This window comes from Propithecus coquereli, unplaced genomic scaffold, assembly GCF_000956105.1.
Source record: "Propithecus coquereli isolate 6110/MARCELLA unplaced genomic scaffold, Pcoq_1.0 Scaffold28, whole genome shotgun sequence".
Lineage (NCBI taxonomy): Eukaryota > Metazoa > Chordata > Mammalia > Primates > Indriidae > Propithecus > Propithecus coquereli.
In genome coordinates, this window is record NW_012148396.1 from 10,740,622 (window position 1) to 10,759,814 (window position 19,193).

Genomic DNA, 19,193 nt, shown 5'->3' on the forward strand with positions numbered 1-19,193 from the left:
TGTGCACCTCAATTTAGCCCTTACATTTTTGGTGAAAGTTGCTTCATTGACCATTGCCCAGATACCATAATTTTCTGTTTGCTAAGGACTAGCCAGGGGCTCAAACAGGGATTCACTGCCTGGGCCCCCACTCACGCATTCATTCACTCCTCCATTCATTCACCATCCGTTTTCCTGAGCCAGGCCTGGGCTGGGCCACTGGGGACCCCACAGGGCCACGCAGGCAGGTCAGTAGCAACCAAAGGCCAGCGTGGAAGGTGCTGCTGAGGGCACAGGGCTGGCATCCTGGGAGGCCTGCGGGGGGACCCCATGGAGAGGGAGCCTTCTAGAGAGGAGGCACCTGAGACCCAGGCCCCAAGGACTCACCTCCCTTCCACAAGTTTGCACCAGCTCGTTCCCTGTGACTGTGAGTGCGTGTGATGGGTGCCTGAAGTTGGGAGGGACAGGCCCTTCAAGTGCCAGCTCCCCCGACCTAGAGGCTGCCCGGCTATGCTCTGAATGAGGGCGGATCTTGTCACCCGGAGCGGCAGAGCCAGCTGATGTCCCTCTACATTACCTTTCATTGTCCTCCTCGTTCTCTGAGAGACTTGGACAATCCGGTGGCCAGTCCACGCAGGGCACCAGGAGACACAGGCCTCTCCAGGCGCCTGGCTGCCACTCCCCTCCATCCCAGAGGACCTCCAGGCAGGGCTGACTGGTCAGTGCTGTTCTCAGACACATCAGCACAGACCTGGGACACTCACAGCCACCCAAGCTTCCTCTTCCTTCTGATGTGCAGGGACTTGGTCCCCGTCACACTGAGCCTGGCCCAGACCCTTCATCTACAGAGCCTGGAGATGTTTCTGAAAACAGCTGCGCTTTCCTGGACGAGGAGACGGGTGGGGAAAAGGGAGCTCTGAGTGAGAGAGCGGGGCTGAGGCCACAAGCTGGGCTCAATCCAGGACAGACAGGCTGGTTTTGTCCTACTGTCTGCCACAGCCACGCTAGCCCCATACCTGACCACGGACACAGTGTAGACCTTGGGCACACACTGAGCCCTGGCCCTGGATTAGCTTGGACAGCGGACGTGAAACGCCAGGCACACAGTAGACCGACAACAAATGTGGGTTTCCCCTCCCCACATTCTGGGGTCAGTGTTTGCACTTCCCCTCTCCCATGTGCTTGGTAGGACTGGAGCAGGCAGCCCCGAGTGAGCAGCAGGGCATCGCGGAGCTGACGGGTGTGGCCTGCACAGAGTTTCCGTGCAGGAGACCCAGGTGTCCCACCAGCAGCCAGCACCAGCCACGTTTGGAGCCAGCTTGGAACGGACATTCCAGCCCCAGCTGAGCCTTCAGATGACACAGCCCGAGCCAACACCTAACTGCAACCTCACAAAAGATTCGGAGCCAGAGCCACCCAGCTGAGCCACTTCCGAATTCCTGACCCACAGATGCTGTGAGATAACAAATGTTTATTTTTGGTTTTAGACACTAAGCTTTAAGCTAATTCGTTATGCAGCATTAGTAATTAATACACCTGCTTAACACACTTCAGGGGCTCCACATTGACACCCGAGGCCTCCCTATGCTCTGTCCCAGTCTCCCGGCCCTCTCCAGGTCCAGCCCAGAGCCCCCCTGTGCCCTGGGGATACCCACTCCTCTCTGCCTAAGGAGCAGTGGAGCTTCCTGGACTAACTCCATCCCCTGGTGCCACATTCCCCTGGGCTCCCAGTTCATGCCCACCACACAACCCAGCATGCTCTGCTCACTGTCAGCTGGCCCCAGTGCAATTCAGTCATGACCTTCTAGAGGTCGGTGCATGGAAAAACGGAGGCTTCATGCTGGCCTACTCCCATAGTTCTGAGTTCCAGGAGCACAGGGCGTCTCTGTGCCATGTTCACCACTGGGTCTCCAGGGCCCAGCCCATGCCTGATGCAGAGAAGGTGCTCAACAAACACATGGAGGATGGATGAAGGAAGGAAGGATGGACGGATGGTGGATGGTTAGACAGACGGTGGATAGGTGGATGGTGGATGGTGAATGAATGGGTGGTGGACGATGGATTCATGGTGGATGGCAAATGAATGGATAGATGGATAGATGGATGGTAGATGGATAAATGGATGGATGGGTGGATAGATGGATAAATGGTGGATGGATGGACGGAGAGATGAATGGGCAGATGGATGAATGGGTGGAGGGACAGATGAGTGGATGAGCAGAGGGTGTACGGTGTGGGGGCAGGTGGGGCACTCACCACAGGTGGCATCACTTTCAGACAGATGTGGCAATGATGATGAGGATGACGACCAGCAGGGCAGTGACTCCACCTGACAGGAAGCAGCACTTGATCTTGCACCTCTGGAGCTGGGCGAGAGAGTGGCTGCCACCATATCCTGGCCCTCCCGCCTCGCATCCTCAGGAGCATTTGGCTTGTGCCCACTTTAAGCTGTGGCAGACAGGGGACTGGGCCAACCCCGGCACAAGGTCTAGGCAGAATCTGCCTCCTGCAAGGGCCCTGCCCTGAGCTGACCTGAGTGCTCATTCAGGAATTGTTCTGGGCCAGCCCTGGAGCCAGGTCCAAAGGGAGGGAGGCAGGAGACCCAGGGCAACTGCCCAAGCTCCAGAGTCAGCCAGGCCTGGGTACGATTTCCAGCTTGCCCCCAACCAGCTTGGGGTCTCAGCCACATCCATCTTGGCACCTTGAATTCTTTTGTAAACATAGGATGATGCCATGGACTCCGTAGGGACATTTGAAAGGCTTAATTTTTTTTCATCTTGTTTAGTGCAATAAGAAAGCATTAAAATTAAGATGATGTGTGGAAAGTACATAGCCTGGGGCCTGACGAATACCAGACACATATTCCTCACTAGATAGTCTTATTATTCTTGTATATCTTTGTGATTATTATTAATTTAACAAGGTCTGAGCCCGGCTCAGAGGAGAAAGACTGATCTGTGCTAGGGACTGTCACTAGGGAGAAGTCAGGGAGGCTTCATGCAGAGGGTGCTTCATCTGGTTCTGAAAGGGGAATGGGAACTCCCTGGGCAGGCCAGGAGGGGAGAGGCAGGGACCAAGGGAGAACCCAGAGCAAAATGGGAGCTTAAATGATATGGCAAGTCACCGAGTATCCGTAGCAGGGAGCAGGGGCAGGGCAGGGAAGGGAGGCAGGGTCTGATGGGACCAGCCTACGGATCACGGCGGGTCTGGCCACCATCCCTGAGACAGCGAAAAAGACAGTGGGGAGTGCAGAGCAGGGGAGCCACATGTTCAACAGCATGGAGGCCACTTGGGAAGCCAGATGGGAGGATGGGCAGGAGAGAGTGTCAGAGACAGAGAGACCAGGTGGGGAAGGCTGACAGAGCATACAGGAGGGCAGGGCCCAGGGCAGGGCAGAGAAGGGAGGGCCAGAGGGGACAGAGTCAAGACCAGAAGGTGGAATCCTCAGACCCTGGGAGTGACTGGATATGCAAGGAAAGTGAGGCAGAGACATTTAGAAAGAGTCCCCCAGGTTACCCATCTGGGTCTTTAGGTGAATGTTAGGATGTTAATCTATCCATCCATCCATCCATCCACCCATCTACCCACTCATTGATCCATCCATCCATCCATTTATCCATCCACCAACCCCCTGACTCATCTATCTACCCATCCATCAGCCCACCCACTGACTCATCCATCCACCCATCCACCCACTCATCCACCCATCCATCCACCAGCCCACCCACCCATTCATCCATCCATTCATCCCTCCATCTACCCACACATCTACTCACCTACCCATCCATCCACCCACCCAGCCATCCACCTACCCATCCATCCATCAATTCATCCACCCTTTCACCCCTCCATTCATCCACCCATCCACTCACCCACTCACCCACATCCAAACTTCCACCCATCTCTCTACCCCTCCATTCATTCACCTACCTATCCACCCTTCCATTCTTCCAACCATCAATCCACCCACCTATCCTTACACCTATCCACCCATCCATCCATCCATCTATCCATCCACCCATCCTCCTACTCATCCACTCACCCATCCATCCATCCATCCATCCATCCATCTTTCCACCCCTCCATTCATCCAACCACCTATCCACCCCTTTATTTAACCATCCATCCATCTACCCACCTCCACATGTACACACTTCCCCACCCATGCGTCCAGCCTTCTGTCCATCCACTTTCTCAAGATGGCTACAGAGTGGGGGTTGGGAGAAGAGCACAGCAACTCAGCTGTGGGGAAGGGAAGAGACTGATGGGGAGAGTGCCTGAAGTAGGTGCAACTGGACTTAGGTTTTGGGGGCTTGGTGTCCACAATGAGTTTTGGGATGAGGATCCAGGTCCTGCTCTGGTGTGGTATCTGGGTTCTGCTCAGTATTAGACAGATGACTGGCCCCCAGCTCAGCTCCCTTAAACTGCCTCAGTGTCATTGTCCCTGGGGAGGGACCCACATACTAACCTGAAAATCAGCCCCATTTCCCAGCCAAGGCTGGAAAAGAACTGTATTGCCACCCTGTGCTCTAGGCCAGGTCAGGTGACCTGCTGGGCTTCACAGTGTGTGGCAGATCTGAGGCTCAGGTCTATGCCCCCCTGGCTGTTGTCACAAAGTCATGCTGCTGCCCAGACATACCAGGGGTAGGGAGGAAGGGGCCAGAGGCCCAGAGTGAATCAGACACAGCCTTCAGCTCACAGCGAGGGTGGGGCAGGTGGTCAGAAACCCACAGAAGTGGGGCAGGGAGAGGGCTGTACATCAGCGCCCAGGACAAGGTGCTTTGGGCTGAGGGCCACTTCAGCATCCAGGACAGTGCCTGTGGGTCAGCAGGCTGGGGGCCACAGGCCACCAGTGTCTCTGTGGTCCATGGTGGCACCCCCAGAAGCACTGTCCTAGTCAGCTGAGCATCATGCTTCCCTGACCATGGCACGAGAGGTGGGTCCCGCCAGCCCCCTGGAATGTACATGAGAAGATGGCTGAGAGGTGATGCTGCCCAAAGCCACCAGCCTGAGATCTGGGGAGCCAGGACTGGAACCAGGCACCCGGGGACAGGGCCTGCTGTTAGTTACTCCACACTCTGCTCACAGAAGGGCCGATGCATTTAGAGATGCATCTGCTCTGAGGGGTACGCAGCCCTCCCTGCACACACGGGTTCCCTAAACTGACATGGAGCCCAAGGGGGCAGGGGGATGTAAGGAGGACAGCAGCTGGGGTCAGGCAGGTCTGGCTCCCAGGCCTGTCCTCATATCTCTGCCTGACTGTGACCTTGAGCATGCTGTTGGCCTCCAACTTGGGGCTCCACGCCTTGTCTGCTGGGCTGTGGCAAGCCCTGGAGGAATTGGTGCATGAGAGGGCTCAGTGGTCATTACTGGAACTGCTGCCCGGGCCTCCATCTGCACACCCACCTCCGGACACAGGCAGCCACGGGGCCCTGCCTGACCCCACGTTCCCTGTCAGCAGCACGTTGTGCCCACGCCCAGCCCGGGTTGGCCAGCTGAGGACCTGCCTGTGCAACACTAGGTCAGGCCTGTCCCTCCCTGTTCCTTTATGTCTACCCTCCCTCCCCACCCACCAGGTCCAGCAGAGGAGGGGAGGATGGCAAGGAAGCCAGGAACCACAGGAACAGCAGAAGGGACCAGGGCCAGAGCGGAAAATGTGCCCAAGAGGAGTGCAGGGGACCACCTGGAGAGGATGTGATGGGCCTCTCGGGACCCTCCGCAGCTCCAGCCAGAAAGCCTCCCCTCTGCCCCCACTGTCCCTGCTACCGAGCCATCGCTGGGCCTCTTGCCACCAACTACAAGGGAAGAGGCAGGCGCAGGTGATGACAGGCAGGGCTCAGGGGCACAGATGCTCGGGCTGGGGCATATGGTAGAGGCAGAGGCAGGCCTTTGATGAGGGGCTCTGCAGCCCAGCCCTGAGCAGCCCCTGCCTTCCCCCTCTGTGCCAGCTGCTCACTCTGCAGCCTCCCTGCAGGGAGGCAGCCGCCTGCAGGAGAGACTGAGCTCTACTGGGCCCACCTTGGCCTCGGGCTCACTTCAGCACCAGGCGCTCCTCACTCGCCATGCGCCCGCTGCCCTGCAGACTGAGGGAGCCCACCCTCCCCGAGCTGGGCCAGCAGGAAGCTGCCACCCTGGACACATGGCCTCCACTGATGGGGCTGACCTTTCCAGCTCCCCGAAGAAAATGTACTGACCACATCTGTGATCTTCTGAGTAGAGCCTGCAAGGAACTTCCTTACAGGGGTGAGATGAATTTTCCCGTTAAATATGCCTGCATGGGAGGGATGGGTGGGGGGCCATGTGAGGCGCTAAGAGTGGGGCGCCACTCGCTTTCCTGGTGCTCAGGCCATTTTTATGAGTGGAAGGGGCTCCGGGACCCAGGCAGGAGCTGCTGATAGCAGGACTCTCGGGGCTGGGAAGCCCGGGGAGTCCCTATGCTCCATGCTGGAGTGGCCCAGCCTCACCCACATCCAGCTCTCGAAACCCGCTTGGTGGGCACTCTTCTGGCCCGCGCCGGTGGTCAGAGGGAGAAAATGTGAGGGACCCCGTGTCCCCCACCACAAATTCCTCTGTTGGAGTCCTAACCCAACTCCAGGACCGCAGAGCGTGACCTTATTTGGAGATAGTATTTCTGGGGGTGATCCAGTTAAAGGAAGTCACTGGGGGCCCTAATCCAGTGTGACTGTGTCCTTACAAATGGGAGGCTAGGACTCAGAGACACACACAGGGAGACAACATCAAGACACAGGGAAGAGGTGTCGTCCACATGCCAAGGAGAGGCCTCAGGACGAGCCAGCCTGAGACCTTCGCTCTCTCTCCAGCTCCAGACTGAGAGACACACTCGGTTGTATTTGGGTGATTTTAGCCGCCCAGTCTGGTGCTTGTCACGGCAGCTGGAGCTGCTCATGCACATGTCCGCTGGCCTGGCATGGGGGCAGAGCCACTGGTCCCCCAGGGCCTCCCGATGACGCCGGCTGGCTGGACTCCCCGGCTCTGGGCGCTCCTCCAGAGCAGAGCTGCCCCACTTCTGCCTGCACTTAGCTCCTCCTGCCCCTCATTGTCCAGACACCCCTGGCAGGCTCTTGTCCCTGCCTCCTGGAGCCAGGCACAGGATGGTGAGGTGCCCAAAGGAGAAATGGGGTCATGGGTCCATCACCACCCACATCCCATGATGGAGGCTGGTGGCTCCACCAAGGTCTCCAGGACCAGGGCAGGGAGCTGCCTGGGGCCACAGACACCTTGGGAAGCAGCCCTCTCTGCCCTCTCATACCCCCAGGCCCTCTCTGGGGTATGTCCAGCGAGGGGGACCTGCAGGTCACTCACCAATAGCAAGGCTGGGCTGGGCAGCCCGGAGTTCCCCCAGCCCTCTACCCGGGTCCCATTCCCACGGGACCATCAGGAGGCCCCGGGGACCCAGCTCCCTGCAGGGGCTCCCGAGACACGACAGATGGACGCCTCAGTGTAGCTGTACATTGGGAGCCAGGCATGTCTTTGAGGGGCCTGATCATGAGCATTTCAGAGACACAAACACCGAGGCCCAGAAAGCACAGCCCATCCACAGCTCCTCAGGGTGGGCTTAGGCAGAGCCTGGCCCCGACCTCAGGCTGCCCACGGACAAGCAGGGAAGGGGAGAAGAGTCCGTGCGGCCAGGCCAGGATAGAGGGAAGGCCAGGTCTGGGGCTCACCCTGAGGTCTGTGATCCAGAGTGGGGCCTGGGGTGGGATTCCTGGCACAGTCCCCCAAGGTGAGCCACGTTCTCCCCAAGCCTGGAGGCCAGTACTCCTGGAAGTGGGAACAGCATGTGCAAAGCACAGGAGTGTGGTGGGTGGTGGCCTCTGGGGCATCCAGGGTCATTTGCGAGAGCTGGAGGGGACAGATGGGGGAGGTAGAGGGAGCAGGGGCAGAGCAGGGGGTGTCAGGGCTGCAGGCACTGTCCTAGCCAGAAGCATCCCTTGGGGACAGCCTCCAACTGCAGATTGGAACCCCAGGCCTGGCCCCGCACCCGGGGGGGAGCCTCCCGGCAGCTCCCAGCCTTGCACGACTGGTTCCAGGTACCCCAACTGTCAGCGCCTGCCCCACTCCTGAATGGCAGTCCACGGTGAGGGAGGGTGACAGGGGCTGGCAGTGGGAACAGTTACCCAACTAGCTCCATCTGTGTAGGTCCCTGCTTAATGAATTCATCCCCTGGGGCAGAGCTGGAGACCATCGGCGCACAGGCTCACCTCCTGCCCTGGCGAAGCGGCTCCGTGGAAAGCAGTGCCTAAATCGTGGTTTGGGAGGCGGCTTGCTCAGGCCGCCTGCAGGGCCCTTGCACGCACTGTGCTGCCCCCTCTGCCTGCCGTGGCCTCCCCTGAGAGCTCCTGTTCCCTCCTCACAGCCCCGCTCTAGCCACACCACCTCCAGGTGCCTTCCCAGACACCCGAGGGAGCCCCAGGCTTCCCTCTGCTCGGACTTCACCGCCTCACCCTCCCAGGTGGGCTCCACGCCTCCTTCCCACCAGGACTGCAGGAGGCGGGACCATGTTTGGTTGTCGCAGCTGCCCTGAACTGCCAGGTGCCCAGTGGAAAGGAGAGGAGTGACTGGTGATCCCCCCACGGGGGCGGGGAAGGCTCCAGGACAGCGCTGCAGGTGCCACCCGGACAGCAGCCCAGCCTCGCTCTGTGGCCAGGTACGGAGGGCTGGATGCTGGGCTGCCAGTCAAGTGGACCACACACGGGTATCCCCTTCCACCGGTTCCTCCATCCCACTAAATGATAGCCCAGGGCGGACGCCCCCAGGCACAGCAGGGGGGGGCGCCGAAGCAGGGAAGGTGCACCTCACCACATACATGCCAGGGGCCCCAGCACCCACACACCCTCCAACCGGCGTCTCAGTGCCCCCGTCTTAAACACACGCACACGATACAGACCCCAGACAGCTGAGGAGTGCCTTCGACAGAAAGAACAGAAACCAGAACAAATGAAGAGAAACTCAGAGAAGCAGGTGACGTAGAGAACAGAAAGCTCCCAACAGCCACCGCCCTCAGAGACAGCAGCTCTGGGCCACCAGGCACGGCTCAGAACTTGGGGGCACTAAGGCCTCCCGTCTGCAGGGGTCCCTGCCCACACCCAGGGCCTGGGTTGCTGCTCCCTGAGGTCCAGGACAGGACACACCCCCGAGAAGGGCAGTGACTCGCCCAGGGCACCCACAAGGTGGGCCGGCCTGGTACCCTGGCACTGTGGCCTCGCTCGGGCCAGCACCCTGCTCAGGTCATGCGGCCTCTTCGTCCCTCCACCCCCACCCCGGCCCCATCCCTCAGTAGCTGCTTCCCATGCAAATGTATTCAGAATACATGACATTTCAGAAACATCTATTTGTATATATTTAGACTCCATTTCAAAAGAATTATTCCAAATTGGAGCCATTTGGATAGAGGGGTGTGGAACGGATTGTTTCTTAAGTGTTCACGTCAAAAATACCATGTTTTCTAAGTGGATTACAAATGCTGTAATTATTGAAATGGGCGCATTCTGCTGGGAAAAATACAGAATTATGACTTGGATCTCAGGAATACTGTGTCCCAAAGAACAGGCGCTCGGGCACCCACCGAGGACAAGGGCACAGGGCAGCCCAGAGCACATGGCTTTGGCTCCTGCTCTGTCCCCAAGCAAAGGTCTGCCAGGGTCTGATGGGACACAGGGCCTGTGCCTCCAGGAGGGCTTCACACTGGGGACGGACAAGTTCAGGGGCGCCGTGCAGGCCGTCAGAGGAGAGCAAGCGGGGGGCCTCGCCTGGCCAGCTGGAGGCAGAGGAGCTGCAAGGTCCCAAGGCACAAGTTGCCACTTCTGAGGTGCCACCCAGCCCTCTCTGATCGGAACAGGTGAGCTTGTCTCTCCTGCCCTCCAAGACCATGACTTCCAGTGGGCAAAGTGCAGTGGAGTCAGGCTTGGCATCCCCCACATGGAGGGGGTCACCAGTGGGGCCAGAGGAGGGGGTGGGGAGCCAGACCCCCACCTGCTGCGGTCCTCACTCACAGGCTGGGTAAAGTGGGCCAGCGACTCCCCAGAGCCCCCCGCCCCCAGGCATCTGTGCAGCGGGGGTGCCATGGCAGGCAGAGCACGCGCTGTGGTGCCCCGCTCAGGTGAGCGCCTCACATAGGCCTTGCTGGTGCTGCACCACGGCCGCGGAACTCGACACGGCCTGTGTGTTCTGGCCGGTGGCGACCAAAACCGGAGATGAAGAAGGCTGCCAAGCTGAGAGGGAGCTGTGTCTGGGCCCAGACACCTCGAGGAGCTGCTGGGAAAGGGCCCTCGGTGGCCCCATGGAGTCCCAGGGGCGTGACAAGACGGAGGGCTCCCGACAGGCTCCCAGCCGGCAACTCCACTCGGGCAGCAGCACCGTTCACACAGCAAGGCTTGGCCATGAGTCAGGACAAATGTCACCGTGTATCCACACAGCCAAGCCCTCTGCAGCCAGTCAAAGGAGCAGCGTACGGAAAAAGAGGGGTACGGCTAAGTGTGCTGCCAGGAAGGAGGTCCAGGGTGCAGAGTGAGAGGCGACCTGCGGAACAGACACGTGGGAGGCGCCTGAGTAGAGAGACGCATCTGCACACGCCACCGTCATTCACAGGAACGCGTCACAGCTGCTAATTTGTGAGCAGGCTTTTCTCCAGAGGTGGGATCACGCAGAACTTTCTGTCTGATTTTTCTTTTGTTGCAATGAGCTTCTGCAATGAAGACGGAAATCCAAACAGGGAGGCCTTTAAAGAGGCTCCTTCGGCCCCTCCGGCAGGTCTGCCCGTGAGGCAGGTGCTGGCCCACAAGGCCAGGGCAGGGCTGGCTCAGAGAGGTGGCGGGTGGGCAGGCCAGGCGGGCACAGGTGGGCGGGGGAGCCCAAGTTACCTGACAGCCCACTCTAGGCTGCCCCTCTCTCCTTCCCACCCTCTGTGTGCCAGGCAACCCACTGGGCCCCTTGGACAGGAGAAATCGCACTCAAATCACCCCAGCCACACCTCTTCCTGGGACTGAAGGCCTGAGCTGGAGGCGCAATGGAGGCAGCCCTGGGCGGTGGGGAGGGGGGGGCTTTCCAGGCAGGAGGTAGCTTTGGCAAAGGCCCTGAGACAGAGGGGCCTGGGCAGTCCCCAAACAATGAGACACCTCAGGGCCTTGCATTGGCTGTTCCCTCTGCTGTTCCCTCTGCTGGGTTCTCCTCCCTAGATCGCCGTCACCCCCACCCCCCGCCCCGCAGATCTTTACTCATCTGTCGCTGTGACAGCGGGACCTTTGAGGACTATCCTATACGAAAGGGTGCCACCCTCTTTACACATGCCGGCCACCCCTTCCCACTTGTCTCTCCCCACCCGCCCTGTCATCGTTGTGGGAGGTGCCGGTACTTCTTCAGTCCTGCTATTCACTGCCTGGCTCCCCCCTGGTAGCGGGTCAGCTCCAGGAGGGCAGGGGTCTTTGCTGGTTTGCTCCTGGTGTGTCCCCAGCCCTGAGCTGGTCGGGAGCTGGCACACAGCAGGTACTGCACACCCTGTGGGCTGCATTGTGAGTCTCACTGCAAAGGTCACCTGCAGGGCCACACACGAACTTCTCCATCTAAAATGCCTGGCATGAAGGGGGTCCCAGCGGGTGCCAGGTCTCCCTGGCTTTGCCCACTGCCCACCAGCCGAGTGGCCTGGGCGCCCCTCTGAGCCTTAGTTTCCTCATCTGTAAAACATGATGACAAACAGGTCCTTGTGAGAATCACAGGAGGTGACACCCTGGTCTCTGTGTGGCTACATGTGGCAAACACACATGTACTCTCCTTCCTGGTAATGTCCCCTTCCCAAAGCTCGGATTCTGTCACTCCCACGAGAGTGTCATGGTGGCCCCTGAGGAGACCATAGGCGGAGGCAGAGGAAAGACTTCGCATCCACAGTTGAGGCCAGAAGGCTGATGTCTTGGCGGCCCTTCCCTTCTGGGCCCCGTGTGCGGAGGCTGCCTGGCCACAGGGGCTTTCCGGTGTGTCCCAGCGAGAGCCTGGCACAAGGCAGGCCTACTGAGGCCACCATCTCCCATCACTCGCTCTCCCTGCTGTTCCTGTCTCCTGCAATATCAACGGCAACAGAGAGACAGAGAGAGGGACAGAGCCCTCACTTCGGCTCTGCCAGTGCACAGCAGGTGCCTTTCTGGCCATCACCTGCCAGCTGTCCCCATGGCCCCCTCTCTCCCCTCCACACCATTCTCTAGCGAGAGCCATCAGATCTGGCCCAGCCCTCCCTGCTTAGTGCTCCAAGCAGAGCCCCTTCCACCTCCCCAACCCTGCACATGCTCACGGGTTGCGCTCTCTGCCCTCCCTCTCCTCCTCACCTCAAGTAGCGCCTCCCCCAGGAGGCCTACCTATGGCCTCTGCCCACCAGGCAGGAAAGTATGGCCACCATGGCTCCCACAGAACCCCCAGGGTGGGGCAAGCATCTGGCTCAGGCTGACACAGACCCGGTGACACTTGGTAAGTAACTGCACAGCTGTACCAGTCCAGCTGGGGATAGGACAGCAGGCAAGGGATGAGGAAAAGGCTCCCCAGGAGGAGATGGCAGAGCATGAGGGCAGGTAGGAGGGGCACCCCAGGAAGGGGCACTGGCTTGGGTAAAAGCCTAAGGGAGAGAAAGTTCTGGTATGCTGGGCAAAGGGGAAGTTTGGCAGGGCCAGATTACTGGGTTCAAAGTCTCTGAGCCTCCGTGGCCATCCAAGGCCAAACCTCCCCCACGTGGCCCCCTTTCTGCAGAACAGCAGGGCTGGGCAGCCACGTCCTTTCTACAGAGGGGCCCTAATGCACCTGGGGTCAGAGCCAGGCGGACTGGCTGGCACAGGCTGGGAATGATGGATCACAACAGCGTGTAAGTCGGAAGGGAGTGATCAGCGCTGCAGTGTTAAAGGATCATGCATTATTCAGGAAGGACTATGACGATGTCTAACTTTAGACTTTGTTTCAGTAGATATACCTGGCAAAATTTCAAGGGAAACACATAAAAGACTGAAATTGAAATAAAGTGTATAAGCAGATTTTTAAAAAATAGAATCAGAAAAAATGAACTACTTTTTTAAATCTCCATGGATTCAAGAGACGTGAAATCGAAATGTACCAGGTGAAACTGAACTAGACCGTGGACTCAGGAAGAGCATTACTGGAACAATCAGCAAAACCTGAAAGGGGCCTGCGATTAGATGTTCCACATTTGATTAGCGCCAATTCGGTGCTCTTGCGGTTATGCAGGAGTCGCCGGGCATTGACAAGTGACCCGCGAAGGACTGAGGGGCGCTGGAGCATCCTGGTGAGGAAGTGGTAACACCAGGGGACACGGACCAAAGGGACCTGGGAACTCGTGTCCTGTTTCTGCAACTTTTATGTACATTTCAATATTTTCAAAGTCAAAAGTTAAAAACTCTAGTAATAAAAAATAAAGAAGCGTTCAGAAAGCAAGGTAAATACGGGTTGAAAAGTAACACGGGAGAGACAGGTCCCAGTGTATCAATAACGGATTAAACTCACCAATGCAAAGACAGGGGTTGCCACACTAGGTTTTTAAAATCCAGCTATATGCTATTTATAAGAGACATATCAAAAGCATAGAGGCACAGAAATACTGAAAGTGAAAGAACAGGAAAATGTGTCATGAAAACACAAATCAATAACAAGCTAGTATAGTCACATTAAGTGCAGATAAAACGGGTGGAAGATAAAAGCATTATGTGGGATGGAAAAGGTCACTTCATAATGCTAAAGGGTTCAATTAGCCAAGATGATACATCAATTCTAAACTTGTATGCAACCTTAAAAAAAAAGCCATAGAATATATAAAGCAAACATTTATAGAGCTACAGGGAGAAATTTCCAAATCCACTTGTGTAGTAGAAGATTTTAACATCTTTCTCTCAATTTATTGATAGGTCAAGTAGACCAAAAAAAGGTAAAGATACGGAGATTTGTACCATAAAGCTAACAAACTTGATTTGATGGACACTAATAGAATTTTCCATGCAGCGATTAAAGAATATGCATTCTTCTCAGGCACACACAGAACATTTACGGAAGTGGAAAGTAAAACATAAGTAAAACATAACATAAAACAAAACATAAAACAAAGTAAACATAACATAACATAAAACAAAGTAAAACATAAAACAAGTCTTAGGAAATTTCAAAGAACCAGTGTCAGATAAAATAAATTCTCTGAACAAAAATGCAACTGTTAGAAGATGTTTTTAAAAAGGAAATTAAAAATTCCCATGCATTTAGAAATTTTGTAATTTACTTCTTAGTAAGTAATGGGTCAGAGAAAAACTATAATAGATACAAAATTTTAAAACTGAACAATAATGAAAATACTAAATATCAAAACTTGTAGGATGCAGTAAAAACAGATCTTTAAAGGGGAATTCACAGACTCGAAGTGCTTATGTTAGAAAAAAGAAAGGCTAAAAACTCGTGGGCAAAACACCCAGCTTTAAAAATTAGAGAGAAGAACTACAGAATACACTCAAAGAAAGGTAAAGGGAGGAAATGACTAAAAGCGGAAACCAGTCAGAAATCAAAATGAGCATAAATGGAACAGAGCCAAAAGTTAGTTCCTTAAAAATACTAATAAAAAAAGACAATTCTCTGGAAAGTTTGATCAAGGAAAAAAATAACTGGACACATAAACAATGTAGGAGTGACAGGGGGTACAAAACCACAGGCAGAGCAGAGATTGTACAGATGAAACGTCATAAACACCCATACGCCACTATGTTGGAAAACCTACACAAAATGGACAAATTCCTAGAAAAATTTATGAAAACAAACCCAAGAAGAAAAAAGAAATTAAATGGTCTTTTTTTTATAACACTAAAACATATAATATAAAACAGGAGGGAAAAAAAGAGAATTTATTTTAAAAATTGAAGAAGACGGAATACTTCCAAATTCATTTCACAAGGTCAGCATTACCCTAATACTAAAGCCAGACAAGGGCACTACAAGAAAAGAAAATTACAGGCCAACATCCCTCATGAAAATAGATGTAAAAATCCTCAACAAAATACCAGCAAACCAAATTCAACAGCACATTAAAAGGATCATTCACCATAATCAAGTGGAATTTATCCCTAGGATGCAAGAATGATTCAATATATACAATTTAATAAATGTGATACACCACATTAACAGAATGAAGAACTAAAATCATACGAACATCTCAATAGTTGCAGAAAAAGTATTTGGTAAAATTCAGCATCCATTCATGATTAAAAACTCTCAACAAATTAGGTATAAAAGGAATGTACCTCAACACAAGCTAAGGCCATAAGAAAGTTATGGGAAAGGGAAAGTTCCCAGTTAACATCATACTCAATGTTAAAAACCTTTCCAAAATTAGGAACGAAACAATGGTACCCACTCTTCCCACTGCTATTCAGCATAGTACTGGAAGTCCTAGCCAGAGTAATTAGGCAAGACAAATAGATAAAAAGCATACAAATTGAAAAGGAAGAAGTTAAATCATCTCTGTTTATAGATGACAGGATCTTATACATAGAAACCCCTAATGACTCCACCACAAAGCTGTTAGAACTAATAAATGAACCTAACAAAGTTACAAGATACAAAATCAACAAACAAAAATCAATCTCATTTATATAAAGTAACAATGAACCACCCAAAAAAGAAATCAAGAAAACAATTCCATTTACAATAGTCTCAAAAAAAATATTTAGGAATAAATTTTACCAGGCGGGTGGAAGATCTCTACACTGAAAACTATAAAACCTTAATGAAAGAAATTGAGGAAGACACATGGAAAGATATCCCATGTTCATGGATTGGAAGAATTAACATTACTAAAATGTCTATACTACCCAAAGCAATATACAGATTGAATGCAATCCCTATCAAAATTCCAAGAACATTTTTCGAAGAAATAGAAAAAAATCCTAAAATTTGTATGGAACCACAAAAGACCACAAACAGACAAAGCAATCTTGAGCAAGACCAAAGCTGGAGGCATAATGTGAACTGACTTCAAAATCCACATAGCTATAGTAACCAAAACACATCATACTGGCACAAAAACAGACATATAGAACCATGGAACAGAGTAGAGAAACCAGAAATAAATCCACACATTTACGGTCAACTGATCTTTGACAAAGTTGCCAAGAATACAATGGAATATGAAAGTTTCTTTAATAAATGGTGTCAGGAAACTGGATTTCCACATGCAAAATAATGAAAATGGACCCCTATCTCACACTCAAATGGATTAAAGACTTAATTTCAAGACCTGAAAGAGTAAAACTACTAGAAGGAAACATAGGGGAAAACTTCCTAACATTTATGTTGGCAAAGACTTCTTGGATACGACCCCAGAAGCACAGGCAACGAAAGCAAAAGTAGACAAATGGTATTGCACCAAACTGAAGAGCTTCAGCACAGCAAAAGAAACAATCAACAGAATGAAGAGACAATCTACAGAATGGAAGAAAATATTTCCAAACCATATATCTGATAAGGGTTAAAGTCCAAAATATATAAGGAACCCAAATCACTCAATAGCAAAAACCCAAATAACCTGATTTTTTACATGGGCAAATGATCTGAATAGACATTTCTCAAAAAGAAGATGTACAAAAAGCCAGCAGGTTTATGGAAAGGTGCTCAACATCACTAATCATCAAGGAGATGCAAATTTAAACCAAAATAAGGTGTCACTTCACACCTGTTAGAGTGGCTTTTACAACAACAGAGCTAAATGCTGGTGAGGGTGTGGGAAAGGGAACCCTGGCTCACTGTGGTGGGATGTAAATTAGCACAGCCGTTATGGAAAACAGAATGGAGGTTCCTCGGGAGATTAAAATAGAACTACCATATGATCCGGCAATCCCACTGCCGAGTACGTATCCAAAGGGAAGGAAATGAGCGTGTTGGAGAGAGATCTGTCTCCCTCGTTCGCTGCAGCACTATTCACGACAGCCAAGATAGGAACCAACCTCAGTGTCCATCAACGGAAGGAAGGATCGAGAAAACGTGGTATATACGCACAATGGTGTAATATTCAGCTTTTAAAAAGAAGGAAATTCTGCCATTTGTGACAACAGAGACAAACCTGGAAGACATTATGTTAAGTGAAATAAGCCAGGCACAGAAAGACAAATGCAGCACGATCTCACTTCTATGTGGGATCTAACAAAAATCGGACTTACAGAAGCTGAGAGGGAAACGGGGGGTGGGAGACGATGGTGAAAAGGGATACGGCTGTGGTTGGACAAGAGCAGTAAATTCTGGAGCTCTGGTGTACGGCGCAGGGACCGTAGGTAATGGGATGTGTAGTGTGCTTGGAAATTGCTAAGAGAATGTATTTTAAATATTCCCATCACAAAAATGGTAAGTATGTGAGGAGGATGGATACGTTGATGAGCTTGATTTTAGTGTTCCACAGTGATGCATACATCAAAACATCACGTTGTGGATCACAAATATATATTAATATAATTTGGCATTTGTCAATTTTAAAAAATAAATATTGAAAAAAGAAAAATAGAGGATGATCCCTAAGTCATTCTAGGAGAGCGATAGAAGTGTAGATGCAAAATCCTAGATGAAATGTTATCAAACTGGATCCATCGGTGAGAGCTAATTGTTGCTGTTGCTGTTGTTGTTATATATGTGGCCAAGGCGAAGTTGCCCCTGAAATGCAAGCATGGTTTAATGTTAGAACATCCACGCATGTCATTCACCACACGAACAGATGGAAAGAGAAAAGCCAAGCCAGGTGCAGCAGCTCATGTCTGTAATCCCAGCACTTTGGGAGGCTGAGGTGGGAGGATCGCTTGAGCCCAGGAGTTAGAGACCAGCCTGAGCAACGTAGCAAGACCTCATCACTAAAACAGAAACATAAAAATCTTTAAAAATTAAAGAAAAAATTAAGTAATCATCTCAAAAGGTACAAAATGAAAAAATCTGATGAAATTGAACACCCATCCAGGATTTTCAAAAAAAGAAAAACTCTTATCAAAGCTTCAGCAAACTTCCTCAGTCTGATAAAGAGTATCTCAATAAACCTAAAACGAATATTCTTCATAGAGCATGTTGGAAGCATTTCTTATAAAATTAGGAGCAAAACAAGGATGCCCACTGTCACATCTAGTCAACACTGTGCCAGGGCCGTGCCAACACAGTAAGACAAGAAGGAGATATTAAAGGCATCAATATTGAGATTGAAGAAATAAAACTGTCATTATTGGTAATAACGGCATTATCTTCAAAGGAAACCTAAGCAAATTCTTAGGCAAATTATTAAAAGTAATGAGAAATTGACATTTGGCTGCTTATACACTTAATGTACAAAAACAACACACATTTCTATATACCAGTAACATGCAATTAGAGAATATGATTTTTTAAAGAGACACCTAAACAAAAAGTATGTGCTTTGGAATAAATCTAAAATATATGAAAGATATATCTGGAGAAAATCATTGTCGAAATGTGTTTAAGAACATTAAAGAAAGCACAAATAAAGTGAGAGAGATGTCACGTTCACAGATAGGGAGACCCGGTACAAGGGTTTGACCAAGTCCTTAGATTTAATGCGACGCCAATAAAAATGCTGATGGTGTTACTGATGGAATTTGCCAAGGTGATTCTAAAATACATACACAAGAGCAAACGGCTAGGAATATCCAGGTGCCCCTAGAACTAACAAGGACAGCGGGGTCCAGCCCTATCAGGTCTCAGCATTGCGTACAAAGGTGTGGTGCCTGCGCCAGAGAGCTGACGGTGCGGACGAGATGAGCTCACAGCGGCTCCGCGAGGACCAGAGACAGAGCCATACCGCACACCCGTCGCGAGCCAGAGGGCGCAGGGCAGGGCAGCAGGAATCTTCCTACACGGGAGGGGAGGCATCGGTGGGAGAGGATACCACAATATGTGGAAACCCAGGGAGTACCAGCATCTAGGTCAGAGCCCACATATGTGTGTGTGCAGACATTCCACAATCATTAAGATGGAAAAAACCAAACAATCCAATTTTAAAAATGGGCAAAAGGCATGAACAGACTTTTCACAGGAATGAAACACAAATATAAACATATGAAAAATTCCAACCTCGTTAGTAATCAGGGAAATGCAAATTAAGACCACAATTAGATACTATTTTACACTCAGCAGATTGGCAAAAATTGAGGAGTCTGACAATATCGAATACTGGATGGTGAGTG

The 19,193-nt window shown here is 52.0% G+C and overlaps 1 protein-coding gene across 1 annotated transcript in view; it reads right to left on the minus strand.

Moving 5' to 3' along the window:
* Nucleotides 1–2,252: 2,252 nt before the first annotated feature.
* The window catches only part of TSNARE1 (t-SNARE domain containing 1), a 121,394-nt gene continuing 104,453 nt past the window's right edge, over nt 2,253–19,193 (minus strand). Inside the window, exon 12 of the mRNA XM_012648003.1 lies at nt 2,253–2,345. Coding sequence (XP_012503457.1) covers nt 2,253–2,345 — 93 coding nt within the window. The remainder of the gene's footprint in view (nt 2,346–19,193) is intronic.